The 17666-nt window shown below is 38.6% G+C and overlaps 1 protein-coding gene across 2 annotated transcripts in view; it reads left to right on the top strand.

Moving 5' to 3' along the window:
- The window catches only part of LOC124612335 (KICSTOR complex protein kaptin-like), a 114727-nt gene that overhangs the window by 35905 nt on the left and 61156 nt on the right, over positions 1-17666 (top strand). For both annotated transcript variants that reach the window (XM_047140480.1, XM_047140482.1), the window contains exons 2-3: positions 1211-1293; positions 1408-1587. In XM_047140480.1, the coding sequence (XP_046996436.1) occupies positions 1211-1293; positions 1408-1587 (263 nt within the window). The remainder of the gene's footprint in view (positions 1-1210; positions 1294-1407; positions 1588-17666) is intronic.

The raw sequence follows: 17666 nt of genomic DNA, 5'->3' as shown, positions 1-17666 counted from the left end.
ATTTATCTTTCTTAATAAACCCAACAGAAATAAATACAGTGATACAATTAATTTCTCCATGTAAACATGTAAGGGGAGAAAAAAACACTGTGCACAAATCAGGTACTGCTGCTGCTGTCAGCTGCCTTTTTCTATGTCTGGAACTTGAAGTGTCTGTCTGCCAGGCATTTTCATGTACTGTAGTGTACTCACTAATTATTTTGACACTATGAATTTGTCTTATTTTATTATTATTAAGGGTTTTCTTAGTTGCTACTTACAACTGCATTAAAGTATAATGTTACATATTTTTTCATTGTAGACTTTATCTAAATGCTAAGCGAATAAATTGTCTCACTTTTTCCATTAGATTATTTATCTTTGCGCACTGCTTCAACAGTTGCTACAGTAACCCTTAACTGTTATTAACAAACCATTGGTGGCTTTGAAACCATTCACAATTAAAATTCTAGCTAATTTTATATTTATGGTGCTACGCTACAAAGAACACCCATAGTGACTGGGAGAGAAAAATGCAGTTAATTTGCATCCGGTGATACTGTTTTCTGACCTATTGTATTTTAACAGATCATTCTCTGTAACTTAGTTGACTATAATAAACACACGCATAGAAAGAGAGACATAGAGATTTATTGTAATGTTGTACGATGGGCTGCGTTCCAGTAACAATGAATTAAAATTTTTCAGTTATGATTTCTGGTGGGAGCAAGCAGTGGAAGAGGAGTTAAAAACGTTGCCAGTAATTACTGTTATGTTCCATTTTGTCATATAGAACTGCCTACAGTACATTTTTAGAGAATCAATTAATTTCATGTGCCCATCTTTGTGTACTTATAATTTTCATAACTTGTGTTTTTATACATGCTTGCGAATCTTCAGCTTATCAGTAACTGAAATCAAGCTATATAGTTAAATTATGAGCAAGGTGGTACAGTGGTTAGCACATTGGACTCGCATTTGGGAGGATGATGGTTCAAACTCGCGTCCGGCCATCCTGATTTAGGTTTTCCATGATTTCCCTAAACTGCTTCAGGAATGTGCTGGGACAGTTTCTTTAAAATGACATGGCCAATTTCCTTCCTCATCTTTCCCTAATCTGAGCTTGTGCTCTGTCTCTAATGACTTCATTGTCGACAGGATGTTCAACACTAATCTCCTCCTCCTGTAATTAAATTGGTATGAACTATAAGTAATTCATTCTCTGTTTCAGGTGGAGCAGAAATCATATCTATAGATTCATTCAACAAGAGCACATCAGGTGATGATTTTGTTATAGGAATAACAATTATAAAGGTATGATATCGTATATTTCTCAGTTGACATGAAGCCATCAACACCTTGTCATAGGATAGTTTCATGGTTAATTGTTACATTTTGTGTAATATGTTTGTTGTTTCTGCATTATAGGCAAGCAGTGAAAGCAATACTGAAACATATCTAAATATTTATTCTGAATGGGAGCCTAACTCAGAATTCAACCTAGAGAGTGTTGCTCAAAACTGTTTAATGTTGGAGCTGGATTTTATACCATATCAACTGTATCATTCGTATATCCTGGTAAATGAAAATAATGAGAACACTAAAGAGGTACTTAAATATTTTTGTTAGATTGTAGCTTAATTAGGAAATGATGTTTAAACCAAACACAGTACAAAAAAGTACGGGTGCAAGTGGCAAGAGCATGCACCACCTCCTCCCTCCCCCCCCCCCCCCAAACACACACACACACACACACACACACACACACACACACACACACAGTAGAGTTACTTCACGAGTCTCCTTGTATGTATGCAGCAGTCATTCCAATTGATGAAAATGTATGCCACTTCAAGTTTCACCTCTGCAAAGCTTAATTTCATGCGCAAGACAAGCATACATTTTCAATAATATTTCTGCAAGTTTAGTACATGAAATTGAATTATACAGCATGTATATGTTTGTTTTTTTAACCTAGGGAACAGTGATGAGCTGTAGAAGCAACAAAATAAGGTAAGAAACCCCTTTCCAGCACTAAAAAATCATAAGCCAAAATTTTAGTCAGCAGAAGATGTTTTTTATTATTTGATTACTGAAATTTTGTCTTTGTGTTTCTAGTTACTAAGATAAATGCCGAGGCTGAAAAAACCATTGTAAATTTAGGCCAGGTGGGTGGCGAGACCCAAGGATATGTTGTAATGCCAGTTCCCATGTGTGGAGTTCTGAGAAATTGGTGTTGGGGGGAGAATCCTATGGCAAATGTGATGAAACAGGCATCAAGCTCATGAGTGTCATGTGGTAGAAAATGTTCTGCAACAGGATATTATATGTTGTCAGTATACACCATCTGTCTATGCACTTCCATCCTAAATGAGAACTTGGTGGTAGTCACAACAATGCAGAAGGCCAAAAAGGGTTTCCATAACAACTGGGTCATGACATGTGTCATTTCACAGGTGGCTCTCACTTTCGTAGTATATGTTTCGCCAATTGCAGGGCTGGTACAGGGGTGCATAGGACAATTTTCATCCTAACTAGTAACTTGGTGGTAGTCACACCAAAGTAGAAGGGCATGCTGTTCAGAAAGTTACAAACCTCGTTGTCGGAGCTGAATCACTTTCCGGCCAAATGTTCTTTTAACCTAGGGAACAGGTGATAGTCACTGGGTGCCAAGTCAGGATATAGAGTGGGTGGGTGATTATGTTGCACTGAAACTGTTGCAGGAGAGCAACAGTCTGCCGAGCGATGTGTGGATGAGTGTTGTCATGGAGAATGTGTACGCCCTTGCTCAACATTCCTCTTCTCCAGTTCTGAATTGCCCGTTTGAAATTTCAGAGTCTCACAGTACCTGTCAGTGTTGATTGTGGTCCCAGCGATTCAGCTCCGACGAGGTGAAAGAAGAGGTTCATAACTTTATGAACAGCATGGTGGCGAGCTGGTATGACATGGGCATACAAAAACTGCCACAGCATCTACAAAAATACATTGACAGAAATGGTGATTATGTTGAAAAATAGCTAAATGTTCAAGCTGTAAACTGATGTAAACCATTCTAGAAATAAACAGGTCTATGTACTTATAAAAAAATAGGACACCTTACTTTTGGGACTACCCTCATATGATGAACAACAAAATGTTATACCCAAATTTGTAAATAACATTGGCCACATAAAATCAAACAGAAATCTGTGCCAGTACTAGAAAAGATACAGGAGTGAGATATTGGTTAATAATAGGTGGTACTGATAAATAAAAGAATGAGCTAGCACATAAGGATGTAAACAGATGACAGTTTGGACAAGATAACGTGGCAGCAAAGACTGACAAGAGGGTTACTTGAGAAGGTATAATGGCCGCAACAACTAAAATACAAACAAAAATAATCAGTTTTTGAAAATGCAATATAATTGGATAGATGGCACCAAACAGCAAAAGGAGAGAACACATATAAAAGTTACAGACATGTGTAGGCTGTCAGACACAGTGGCTCCTTCTTCTGGCAGAAGGGTTGAAGGGGAAGGAAGACAGATAAAGGAAAAGGATTAGCAAGGTTTCAGAAATGGGGAGAATTACAGATAAGTCGCCCAGAACTCTGTGTCAGGGTAGACTTACTGGCAAAACATATACTACCAAAGGGAGAACCACCCACGAAATGACACAGCTCATGTCCCAATTGTTATGTAAATACCTTTTGGCCTTCTGCATTGTTGTGACTGAGTTTGATGAGATTTGAAAAACTGAGAGCTTAAAGATGAAAGATAGGGCAATAAACAAGTCACAGATTACTGATAAATCATTGTGCAGGAATTAATAAAAGTGGAAAGTTAAGTGCATTGTACATGGTAGACAGGTGCAAGGAAGTCAGAAAATAAAATATATAGAAATCTGAAAGGGAACAAAGAAGAGAAATAGTTCATGAAAAGAAATGCTGAGGCTGAAGAAATTAGCATAAATTTAAGACAGTGCTGTAACACTGGTTCCCACCTATGGAGTTTGAGAAACTGGTGCCAGGGAAAAGAATCCTCTGGCATGTGTGGTGGAACAGGCACTGAGGTCACGACTTTCATGTTTTAGAGCGTACTCTGTAACAGGATGTTGTGTGTTGCTAGTCATACCAATATAGACTGCCAGACAGTGTTTACATAACAACCAGTAGATAACATTTGTCATCTCAGAGATGGCTTTCTCTTTGATGTATATGTATTGCCAGTTATAGGGCTGGTATAGGTAGTGTTGGGAGAGTGGATAGGACAAATCTTACAGCAGAGATGATAACAGAGTTAGGAGCCATTGGGGAGGGAAAAGGGTGCAGAGTGGGTGTAAGATCTGAGCAAGATGTTAAGATATTGCCACGATTTGTTGGGGGGGGGGGGGGAGGGGGGGGGGGGTAAAGATATGCTTGATGTTCAGAATGGACTTCATTTCAGGGCATGATTTTAGGAAGCAGCTGATTAATACATTCAAGACCAGGATAGTACTGAGTGAAAAGAAGTTTACTCCTAAGTTTTTTTTTATTATTATTATTTTACTATTTTTAAAGGCATCAGCAGTACCAGGGTTGGATGTGATGGCCTGGGAAATCTACTTTTCAACTAGTCTGATGGGTTAATTACATCGACCAAACATATGTCTGCCTTAGGTCAGCAACACCTGCCCATATAGTACATGAACTGCCCTCCTATATTAAAGACACCAACCATTTCATAGATCATCGAAATCTATGCACATCCCACTCCCACTGCACACCTTCCTTTTCACCATTGCTGCCACCTCCCTCTATACCAACATTCCCCATGTACATGGTCTGTCTGTTGCTGAACATAATCTCAACCGGTGCCCACCTTTGTCATCCTTCCTGCTCACTTTAATTAACTTTATTCTCACAAAGATCAGTGGCATGACAGTGGGAGCCACAGTGGCTGCTTCCTATACCAACCTTTTTATGGGTTGCTTGGAGGGGGCTTTTCTGGGATCCATATGCCTTCAACCCCTGCTTTGGTTTATTTTGTGTTAATGACAACTGTGTCATGTGGACTGATGGTGAGGCTAACCTGCTAAAAGTTTTGGATCTCTTAGTACATTCCTCCTATTCCAAATCCCATGCCACTTTCCCTGATCTTGGCCTCATCCTCACTGAGGGCCAACTACACACAGTTCTGTTCACATAAATCTACTAAAACATCAGAACTTACATTTTGATAGCCGCCACCCTTTCCACATCAGTTGTTCCCTCCCGTACAGCCTTGGCTTTCAAGGCAAATGTGTTTGTTCTGATGCAGATTCTTTATGGCAATACACTACCATTCTTACCTCAGGCTGCCACGAACATGACTACCCCACCAGCCTAGTTCAAAAGCAGATTTCTTGAATCATTACATCCAATCCTGGTACTGCTGATCTGTCCAAAAAACATCTTAAGATTGCACCTCTTGCCACTCAGTACAGATGTTACAGGGCGAGTGTTCAATGGAGCTAAGCCATTAAGTCGGTTCTCCTTCAGTGTCGACCTCAGCCATGTCTTTGTACACCGCAATGTTGAGAAAAATTCTTTCTGCTGTAGCAGCAGATGCAGGGAGACAAGCAAATATTTTGTACAGCATGTGCAAAGTAGGGTAGTCAGCTCTAAGACAGACAGACAATGCATGCCTAACAGAATCACAGTCATTAATGGCATTTATACTCGTTTGCTTGTATTGAAGAATCTCTCCCATTAAGTCTCTTTTTAATCACAAAGAGTGATTCTTCTTTGAAGAACAGTAGTTAAGTCAAGCACTGATTCATTTCATGTCTCAGATCATTATTGTCATGTTTCAGTAGTCGTGAGGGCAAAAGTATGTTGAATTTTAAATGGTAAAGCTACATAGGAAAGTACAAATACTCAATAACTCGGTTCAGTCGAGTTGACTGATGAAAGAAACAAATGAATAGTGTGCGGTTTGACTGGCGGGGGTGGTGCGGGTGGCAGTGTGGGGGCCCCCCAAGGGCGGGGAGGGGGGGGGGGGCACGCGACCGCATGCCCCCCATATGTATCCGCCACTTGTCACACCAAATGCCAGCTTTGAGAGCTAAAATTCAGTGAACCTTCCCCCACATCTATGAGAACCAAGAAAGCTATTCTGACTACAATCACACATTCTCTTTCAGTCAACCACACATTCATTCATTACAGAATTAACCACGATTAAGTTATGGATGAAGGGTAACGTAGGGTGCTGATATGAAACAAAAGGAAATAAAATCAGTAAAGTTGGTTCTGTACACAACTGTTCTTCCAGACATGGCTATATCATAAGCAGATAGCATAAAAGCAATCTGCTGAACTAGGTGAAGCCATCCAGAATGAGATTTTCACTCTCCAGCGGAGTGTTCGCTGATATGAAACTTACTGGCAGATTAAAACTGTTCGCAGGAGAGCTTCTGTAAAGTTTGGAAGGTAGGAGATGAGGTACTGGCAGAAGTAAAGCTGTGAGGATGGGGCGGAGTCGGCTTAGGTAGCTCAGTTGGTAGAGCACTTGCCAGCGAAAGGCAAAGGTCCCGAGTTCGAGTCTCGGTCCGGCACACAGTTTTAATCTGCCAGGAAGTTTCTTAGGTGAAGCCATGTTAATCATTATAAATGACAGGTTCATGAAAGGTGGCTAAGCAGATGCCATTCATTACTCCAATGCCAGGAAGAAAACCTGTACCGGATCTGTTATTATCATAGGATATCAGAGTGTAGTCACCCTGATCCACTGATGAGGACCCAAGTCAGAACCTCAAAACTTTTCATTGTTACTTTAACTGTACAAATACTATCAAACACAAAAAATTGTTAGAACCAGAATGATTATAAAATGTATACAGGAAATATTCCCCAAAGAAAATTTTTTCTTGCCCTCACTTGGGCCATACATAATCTACAAACAGTTAATTACGTTACTAATTTCATAATTTTACAAAACAATTCAATCGTCATTCTCACAAAAAGGAATATACTAGATGTCCCAGTTCAAAACCGAGAGTCATGGGTCCTACTAACAAAATATAATTTCCTATGTAAGATCAAAAGCTAATATTTTAACTGGGTACAAGAGGGTAGAAACTACATGTTGCATCAGAGCTGCATGTCTGCATACACTAGCATTGCCACTGTAAAAGACATATTAATAGGCATGGTAAATCATGCTGAAGTCTCATTGTAACATAGAAGACAAATAAACAAAAATCAATCATTACAAAAGATAATGTTTTCATCATAGGAGAACCAACAACTGTTAAGTACTTTAGAAAATGCATTTTATCCACCAGCTGTTTTATTTAACCTATACACCATCTAGTGGTTTCAATCACATATCATCACTGGATGCAAGGTAAAACAGATCAGTTAAAAACTTATTCCATTTTTCTTTTAAGTTGATACAACAAGCTTTACAGTGAAAACACTCAAACAACTGTCATCCTGTGTTGAAGGTTTATAAACAAAACCAGTAGATGACATATAGGTTAAATAAGACAGCTTATTGTTAAAGTGCATTTTCGTAGGTACAAAAGGTTTGACATATTTTACACTAATATACAGGATGGTCAGAAACAGTCTGAAAAGCTTGCAAGGGTATGTGGTGCTGAGAAATAATTGTTAAGAAAAAATTCGATACATTGCACCATTTGTGATTTAATTAGCATTGAAATTAGCCTATCAGGACTTAGTGCGTGCAAATCACAGCAGCCTACCAGAAATGGTGTTTGCAAAAGTGTTCTTGTTTGGTTTCCTAAACTGAAGAAGAGATCCTTGCTGTCATCTAATGTCCAGTTTTTGTATCACTCTCTTGTTCAGTTTGAGAAAACCAAACGAAGAACACTTTTGACATCACCGCGTGTGGCAGGTTGCTTGAATTTAGGTATGCAATGTCATGATTGGCTAACTTCCATGCTAACTAAACTGGGAATAGCACAACATAGCAGTTTTTTTCCTACACTTATTTCTCATCACAACCTATGTTGCATCATCCTTATAATCTTTTCAGGCTGAATCTGACCATCCTGTAAAGTTCAACATGGTACTAATTATGTTATGGTTGTGTTCAAAAGCACACTAACAATCAATGTGTTTGTGTCTATAAACATTGTCTCGTGTCACTGTACAGAAACCTGTTGACACAATGAACATGCTCTTCTAAGAATGAATGGTGTGACAAAACTCTATTTACGGAACTTAACATAAAATTACCATTAAACGTGTGTGCACAGAAACATAGCACTCGTTTGTATGAAATTACAGAAAAAAATCACATGTAAACCGATAATCACGCAAATGATAAAAGTTTCATCTGAAAATAAAAATGTTACAATTCCTACAGCCATTCTGAGACATAACACACTTTATGTTGTAGTCTCTTAACATCACAACATATTTCATAGGAGTATAACAGAATTGTGAGAGGGAGGGTTATTGACCAGGCTCATCTGGTTTTATCTAATCATGGAAACTGGGAACACGATCATGCAGAGAATGGAAAACAACATGAAAAAATGAGTTTCACGCAGTATGTCTCATTAGCCTCATAGAAAGTCACTCCCAGGCCACATGAGACTGAAAGCATTCTTTTATTAACCACACCTCACTGTCTTTTCTTGATGTTATTTCATTAATTACTGATCAAAAAAAGTGCTCAGTCTTGCAATTTATTGTGGACCACCCTCTATTTTCACCAATAAGATTGTCGCTATAATAACATTTTTTGTCTCGACCACAATATTTTATTGACTTTATTACAGCTTACATGTTTCGGAATTGCACCATTTCCAAAGGGTCTACAAAAAATTTATATCTGTGGGAAACATGTGATAACATACAAAATAGTGATTGTTAAAAAATGCTTCAAATCAAATAAGCTTGCTGTCTGATCCTAATGACCATCCTGGATGCACTGAACGTCATTGGGATGACTTTATGTGCCAAACAGCATTTTTTTAAGTTTATTCTCATTCATGAAATGTATTTTCAGTTGTAAATGTGGACAACCTTCAGTTGTATAATTGAACAAAGACACTGAAAATTTGTGCCAGATCAGCACTTAAACTCGGATTTCCCACTTGTCAAGAGCAGTCATCTAAACTGCTTTGGCTAATCAAGCACGCTTCATCGCAAGACTCAAACTTCCATATGTCACCATCCATGTGCCTAAAATCTGCACTCATACATTCTTTGTGTATATTTTTGTACAAGGGAGACAGTTTAATTCAAAGTTTCTTGCCTTGTATTGACAGATAAATTAAGTATTGCAGTTTGTGCATGTCTGAAGGAATGGGCCCTGCAGTGACTAGCTGTTATGAAACACATGAAATGCATTCACAGTTGCAAATATGGACAGCCGTTAGCTCTGTAATGGAATGATGACATTGAAAATTTGTGGTGGAGCCAGACTTGAATTTGAATTTCTCGCTTGTCGCGAGTGGTCGCCTTAACCACTTTCGTTATATGCGCATGCTTCATGTCCAGACCCAAACTTCCAAACGGCATTGTCCATGTATCTACTGCGTGCACTTGTCCATTCATTATGTGTATTCCCGTACAGTGGGAAATCTGGGTTTGAGTCCCCGTCCAGCACAAATTTTCAGTGTCATCATTCCATTATACAGCTGAAGGTTATCCATATTTGTAACTGCAAATACATTTCATGTTTTTCCTAACAGCTGTAGTCACTATAGCACATGGTTCTTCGGATATATATGCACTGCAACTTCGTATTTATCCACTGATACCAGGCAAACAACTTTCAGTTAAAATGTCTCCCTTGTACAGGAGTATACATAATGGATGTAGAAGTCCAGCTGTAAAAACATGGATGATATCATTTGGAAGTTTGGGTCTGTCCATGAAGCTGTTACTACTGAACAACACTAAAAGTGGCACAGAAAAAGTGTAAGGGATAACTTCGCTTCAGTTGCTGTGACTCTTCTTGGTATGTCATTACTTGACACATCTTTTACTCTCGGATCTATGAACACTCAGAACAAACTGCATATATAAACTAATAAACTGCATAATAAAAAGTCTGCAACTAACATAAGCATAGTAACATGCACCTGGCTGTAGGTTGTCAGAGTACCTTTCTTTCCTTGATGTATGTTCTTTTCCCTTGTTGATACTTTCTCAATAGATGTGGGTCAGCTAATATCCCTCAAGTCTCTCCTCATTGCTCCATGGGTTAATTCCATTTCTTGATTCCTACTTAGCTACTTATCTTTTGGTGCTGCAGTCACTGTGCTCTTCCCAGGGTCCCATCACAAAAGGACACTCTTAACTAAAGTGCTATAGAGAAAATACAATTAGTAGTTACAAATTTTCAGTCTTGTTATCCTCTGATCCACCTCTGCACTGGCAGGAAATTCATTGCTCCATGTACCTACTCTGCTCACCTCTGCATACATTTATGGGAACTCATCTAAATAATCACCACATTGTTCCTTGTTCTGCTGGCACTTAAAATCAATAAAACCCCTTCTTCACATCTGTAAGTCATAATCTCACTTCAGGTATCCTTCTTTTTACTTCAGCAAAATCATCTTCTTCACAACTCAAATGAAGAAAAAAAACACAATAAGAACATTCCATTATTCACAAGATGTCTCAGACATCAAGACAAACTAGTATTCAGCATAACTTTCCAGCATCTCATTATACGACAGTGGTCAAGGCATCAATTGATTGTAGATGATATATCTATCAGATTCTGTCTCATCAGGCTTTTCCCAAAATTTCTTGACGTTTGATACATGATATATACCATGAGATCTGATACGCGAAGTGCCTCCTCATTAGCCACTCTCAGCAGATCAGAAATTGCCCACTATATATAGGGTGTCCCAGCTATCTTGTCCACCCAAAATATCTCTGGAACAATAACAGCTATTGGAAAACGACTTTCACCGGTATCAATGTAGGTCTGGGGCCCATGAATGTACATATCTGGAAACATTCTAAAACGACAGCATATGTTTTTTAACACAAACTTATGTTTTTTTAAATGGACCTCCTATTATATTTTTTCTTCAGCAATCCATAGCATGACAAAGCACATACACAATGGCATTGATTGCATCGCAATATTCCCATTACATCACAAGATATTGAGACACGAAGTTGACGCTTGAAACATCCGACATGCGCTGCCAGCGCATGTCCTGAGGCTCAGGCGTGAACCCCATGCTGCCCGTAATCGCGATGTGATTGACATGTGTAATCACACTTCCATACTTATCAAGAGGTCCAAAACGAATAATACGGTCTGCTGCCATCAAATCTCATAAGCACATAATGGTTTCCCTCTTGCACGTTTTACATATCTACGTACACAATATGAACCAGTACCGATCGGTGTACACCCGTCAGGTTGTCTTATTTATCCTGCATACCCAAAATAAGGTTTATCTAATGCGTTATATGGCCCATTGTGCCTGTCGCGCAGGGCCTGGCTCTACCTAGTCAAGTGTCCAATGTAGTTCTCACTACTGCCACAGTTACCACTTCGCCTTGTTTATGATTTGCGACCCATGCAAACTCCTGTACTCCACCACCCTCCGAGCATCCCATTTGTTGTTGCTTTGGCGTGCAGTACACCGCTTGCCAGTGTAGTCGTGCAGCAGAGTAATCTAGTGACGGCATGGAGGTAGTACACATTGTGAATAAACGTTGTGTTGTGGAACTTATACTGTACAGTATAATGTACACACATGAAGATATGGTAGAAATGCTGCTGATCTATGGAGAATGTACGTTGACGGGAAATACGTTATGAGATTGCTAGTTTGTAGATAGTACTGTTAGCGAACATTATGATTATTAAGTTAATTTGTCTGTTTTCTACCCTACTCTGCATGACTGTACTGTACCCTGTTGTAGGTGGACGAAATGCTGTTCAGGCAGAACAACTGTACAGAAGACAATTCCCTGGCAAGTCATCGCCTTCGCGCCGGATGTTTTGTCGTCTCACATCTCATCTACGTGAAACGGGAAGCTTAAATCCAAGACCTCGACATCATCCTAGAACACGCACAGAACGTGCTGAAGTTGCTGTGCTCGCTACCATAGCTGTGAATCCTCAAATCAGCACACGTCAAATTGAACGTGAAGTTGGTGTGTCGAAATCAAGTGCACAGCGTATTCTTAAACGTCATAAATTTCATCCTTACCATGTTCATTTACACCAGGATCTTCATGGAAATGACTTCCGCAATAGGGTAACATTTTGTTGGCAGGCTCAGCAAAAACTTCTGACTAATCCAAATTTTTTTGCAGATGTTCTCTTTACCGACGAGGCATCATTCTCCAACAAAGGAATTGTCAATATGAGGAATATGCGTTATTGGTCCGCAGACAATCCAAGACGGCTCCGTCAGGTAGAGCATCAACGTCCGTGGAAAGTTAATGCTTGGTGTGGGATTATTGGAGATACCATTATCGGACCTTTCTTTATAAATGGCATCCAAAATGGCAGACAATACTCCAGATTTATACGACACAATCTTCCTGTTCTCTTGGACACTGTACCTCTGAACCGGAGAATGGTCATGTGGTATCAGCATGACGGATGCCCTGCACATAATGCCTTACGAGCACGACGACTTCTGAACCGTAAGTTCCCTGGTAGGTGGATTGGATGAGGTGGCCCAGTTAGGTGGCCTGCCCGATCTCCGGACCTTACACTGCTGGATTATTTTCTTTGGGGAGCAGTGAAGGATGCTGTTTACGAACATGAACCAACAACACCAGAGGACATGAAGCAACGCATTATTGATGCTTGTACAGCCATCAAAGAGGAAACAGTAGCACGAAGTAGGGCATCCTTCATCCGCAGAGTGACCCTATGTATACAAGCCAATGGGCATCACTTTGAGCATGAGATGTGAACGCTATGTTTAGTATGTAGTGCTGGTATCACAGTGGAAGTTTCTACAAAGGGCCATTTTACCCAGTGATGTTAAGAAACATTTGTTTGCAACAATTTGTCATTTAACACATTTGATAAACATAACATTGATAATTATGTGATAATAAAAGTAATTGGTAAGACATGTTTACATTCATCATCTATGTCCTACCTGAACTTCCCAAATCAAAACATTTTTACCTAAACAATGGTAAAACTTTTAGTCCACTTGCTCGTTTCACTAAACCATCAACATGAATTTTACTATTACGAGTGAATTATTAACTGTCACTTGCGCTAGATCTACAGTAAAGTAAAGTTTTAACGTTGAACGGCATTACCTTTTTAGTAACAGATTAACGATAAGCGAAGTTAACTTTGTGACTAACGTTGCGGTACACAGATATGTTACAGAACCGCATCACCCCTAGCCTATGGGATAAATACCTACTGGAATGTACGATGTTAATGCAGGATGGCAGCAGACCGTATTATTCGTTTCGGACCTCTTGATAAGTATGGAAGTGTGATTACGCATGTCAATCACATCGCGATTACGGGCAGCATGGGGTTCACGCCTGAGCCTCAGGACGTGCGCTAGCAGCGCATATCGGGTGTTTCAAGCGTCAACTTCGCGTCTCAATATCTCAGGATGTAATGGGAATATTGCGATGCAATCAACGCCATTGTGTATGTGCTTTGTCATTCTATGGATTGCTGAAGAAAAAATATAGGAGGTCCATTTAAAAAACATAAGTTTATGTTAAAAAACACATATGCTTTTGTTTTAGAATGTTTCCAGATATGTACATTCATGGGCCCCAGCCCTACATTGATACCGGTGAAAGTCGTTTTCCAATAGCTGTTATTGTTCCAGAGATATTTTGGGTGGACAAGATAGCTGGGACACCCTGTATATTAAGCCTGTGAGTACCAAGAGTTTCTGCCTGAAACCACAGATTCATTAATTTTTTCCTTGAAGTACCAATGCTTGTAGCATGAAACCACTAACGCTGTTGAAAACTGTCACCTAGCGATGCACTGAGGCATTTCTATGAATTTACTGCATTGTAGTCGTCACTTATAATGTTCAAAGCAGCAGTCGACACGGAGACTGTGCTACAGGATTGGAGGAGATTGTAACTTCCCTTTTTTTATAGTGTTTTAAAATGAAACTTCTGTGACAGTATATAGTGCCAAATTTATTAAATTTTAGGCCCATTTTCACTTATTATTTAGGAATATAACTTGTTTTTGAGACATGGGATCGTGTTTAGGAAAAATGTGAATCTGCTTTCAAATAATGACATGAAATGATGGGTGGTTGAAAACTATGTTCTAGTGAGTTCAAAGTGAAACTGTCTCCTTAAAACATTTGATTTTTTACAATCGTACTGACCAACTAGGATCACATTAACAACTTCAGTTCCTCTTCTTCCTTTGTTGTTGTTTCCTATTTTTCCAGTATTCCCTCATATTCTCCCCATGAAGTTTCTTCCTTTCTTCTGTCCATGTTGTTCCTGATTTTTTTATTTCTTCTGCTTTGAAAGCCTTCCAAATTTAGTATTTTATTTTTAAAACGGTTTCTTTCTACTATTTCTGATTCTTTGATGTTGTTTCTTTCTGTATCTTTCCTTACTTCTGTAATCCATGCTGTTGTTGATTTCTTCTTCCTGAAATAGAGGAGTATTTGTTTTGCTAGTCTATTTCCATCCATCCGGTAGAGGTGTCTGAAAAAGGTTAATCTTCGTTTGGCCATTACTTCAGATATTTTCTCTATATTTTTGTAGATCCCTCATTGGTTCTTATTTTCCAACCATCTGCAGTTTCTATTGCACCCATTATTTTTCTAATAATCCTTCTTTCCAGTACCTCTAGTCTGCCCATCTTATAGTTCATCGTTACCCATTCAGATCCATATAAGCATTCTGGTTGTACCACTGTGGTGTAGTGTTTTAGTTTTGCTTTGCTAGATATGCGCTTCTTGTTGTAAATATTTTTGGTCAAACCATACGCTCTTTCCATTTTGTTAATTCTTACATCTATTGCAGATTTTTCTAGTCCATTCTGTTCTATAATCTCTCCAAGATATTTAAATTGATTTATGTGTTCTATTTTACCTATTTGTGTTTCTATGAATTTTGGTGCATTTTTTATATTTGTCATGAATTTTGTTTCTTCAGCTGAAATTTTGAGACCAGTTCTGTTTGCTATTTTTTCCAGAAGGTTTATCTGAATTACTGCTTGTGTCAGGTTTTCTAAAAGTATTGCAAAATCATCCGCAAAAGCCAAGCAGCTTACCTTGATTCCATTTGTTTTCCTTCCCAGAGTTATTGGTTCAATTTTGTGATTTTTTAGCTCCGAATTCCAGATGCTTACAATTTTTTCTAGAACACAATTAAACAGTAAAGGTGATAAACCATCACCTAATCTAAAACCAGTTTTTATTTCAAATGGCTGAGATTCTTCTCCCATAAATTTGAATGTAGATATTGTATCTGTTAGTGTTTCACAAATTATATTTGCTAATTTTGATTTAACAGCAAATTCTCTAATCACCTTATCTATTGTTTCTCTGTCTATACAATCAAATGCTTTCTTGAAATCAATAAATGACACTATTATTGGTTTGCTGGTTAACATTCTATGGTGAATTATTGACTTTAAGTAAAAAATTCGTTCTGCGCAGGATCTTCCCTTTCGAAAACCACCCTTATATTCTCCCAGTTGTTTATCTAAAGTATCTACCACTCTGTTCAGGAGAATTTTTGATGATATTTTGTATGCCACTGACAGAAGTGACATTCCTCTGTAATTTTTGACATTTTGTTTGTCTCCCTTTTAATGTAGTGGGTGGATTAATGCTGTTTTTTTGGAATATTTTCAGTTTTCCAAATGTTCTCAAGAAGCAGTTGTACATCCTTTATGATTTTTGGTTCTGCCCACTTCAATAATTCTGCTGTAATGGAGTCTTCACCACTTGCTTTATTGTTTTGAGTGTTTTGATGGCTTCATGAGTTTTTAACTCTGTTGGTGGGAAATATTCCTCTAGATTTTGAGGTCTCACTGGAAATTCTAATTTATCTGTTGAAACTGGACAGTTTAACAGCTTTTCAAAAAATTTTGCTAAAATTTCACAATTTTCTTTGTTATTTAATCCCATTTGATTGTTTATTTTTTGTGTATTTCTTTTTATATTCCTTGGTTACTGTGATAATAAATATTAACTGTATGAAAAATTTTAAAATTATGTTGCAAAGTGAAACCACCTTCATACAACTGAGTCTTTACTTTTTGCTGATTTCCTTTAATATTCATTGCTTAGTAAAATAATAAATGCTAATTTTTTGAAGAATTTAAAATTAGCTTTAATCAAAACCCTATTCCCTACTGTCAAATGTATATGATGAAGTGCTCCCTTCTGATTAGCTTTACATCTCTCAGCAGCTCTTCATATTTGTTACATTGCCATCTGTACTATTACAGCATGTCTGTCTCTCTCTGTGGATGGGAAATGAACCTCTTCCCTATTCTTATCAGCTGACCACTTGTTCTTCAAAACTGAGATGCGTGTCTGGGATATCTTCTTGGAAATCTTCCAAGAAGATATCCCAGTTCCTGTGTTTTGTGTGTCATTACAAATGAATTATCCTCACAAGTGCCTTCATTATCCTTGCTGGAGGATTTGATACAGCATGGTAATGAGAAACATATACTGTGATACTTTTCCTCTGTCATAAAAAAAGCTTGCCATCTGAGTGATTTGAACAGAGGACCACTGTCTAATTCAGCCTTGTCTTCTTCCCTTACACCTCTCAGAAAGCTCTCTGCAAACCCCTTACACACCGTCTTTGCACTAGCAGTCTGAAAGGTGCAAAGGTTACATATTGTTTAGTCAGTTCAACGATAACTAACACAAACTAATAACTTTGTCTTGCCCTCAGGATGGGCTGAACAGCCCAGTAGCAGCAAGTTCTGACAGCTTCACCAGAATAATCAGAAATACCGGTCTTCTGTGCATTACAGTGACTAATATTGCATGTTGACAGGACTTGCAGTTTGCCATAACTTTCCAGATTCTTCCCTCCACGTTGTCGAAAAAATAGACTCCCTTAACCTGCCAGAGCATTCCTTTGCACCAGAATGTACATAGCCTTTCCCTGATACGTACACAATTGTTAATCGAAGCTAAGATACAGTGACCAGTGCACCAAGTGGTCATGTGTCAGTTTGGAAGTCGTCAAACACTGCAGCAGTTTATGGTCACAGTACACCTTTATGTCCCCTACCAAACAAGAAGAAAATACAGAAGGTATCCGGGGCAATGGAGAACTCTATCTCTCTCAAAATCAGGATGTCCCAGTATGGGGGCATTGATTAAGCTTCCTTCAGTGCTACAAACTAACACTATGCTTCTTGTTCCAGTCCCAATCTGTGTTCTTTCTCATTAGATGACAGAGCCACAGGGTAGATACAGTCACCTTGATGAATCTTTTGTAATAATTTACGAGTCTTAAAAAGGCACAAACCTGTTGCTTAGTTTTTTGGTGCTGCATAATTTCTTGTGCCTTAGAGCTACTCCAGATCTGGATGAATCTCTTCTGGTGAAAGCACTTCCCCAATGCATTTGCTCCCTTTATGCCCAGGTTCTGATTTTACAAGGTTCACAGTTACTCCATGATCTTTGAACGCTTGCAGCAAACAAAAATGGTTCAAATGGCTCTGAGCACTATGGGACTCAACTGCTGTGGTCATAAGTCCCCTTTGCAGCAAACAGTT

The sequence above is a fragment of the Schistocerca americana genome, chromosome 4 (assembly GCF_021461395.2).
Source record: "Schistocerca americana isolate TAMUIC-IGC-003095 chromosome 4, iqSchAmer2.1, whole genome shotgun sequence".
NCBI lineage: Eukaryota > Metazoa > Arthropoda > Insecta > Orthoptera > Acrididae > Schistocerca > Schistocerca americana.
This window is presented reverse-complemented; position numbering and strand designations above follow the sequence as displayed.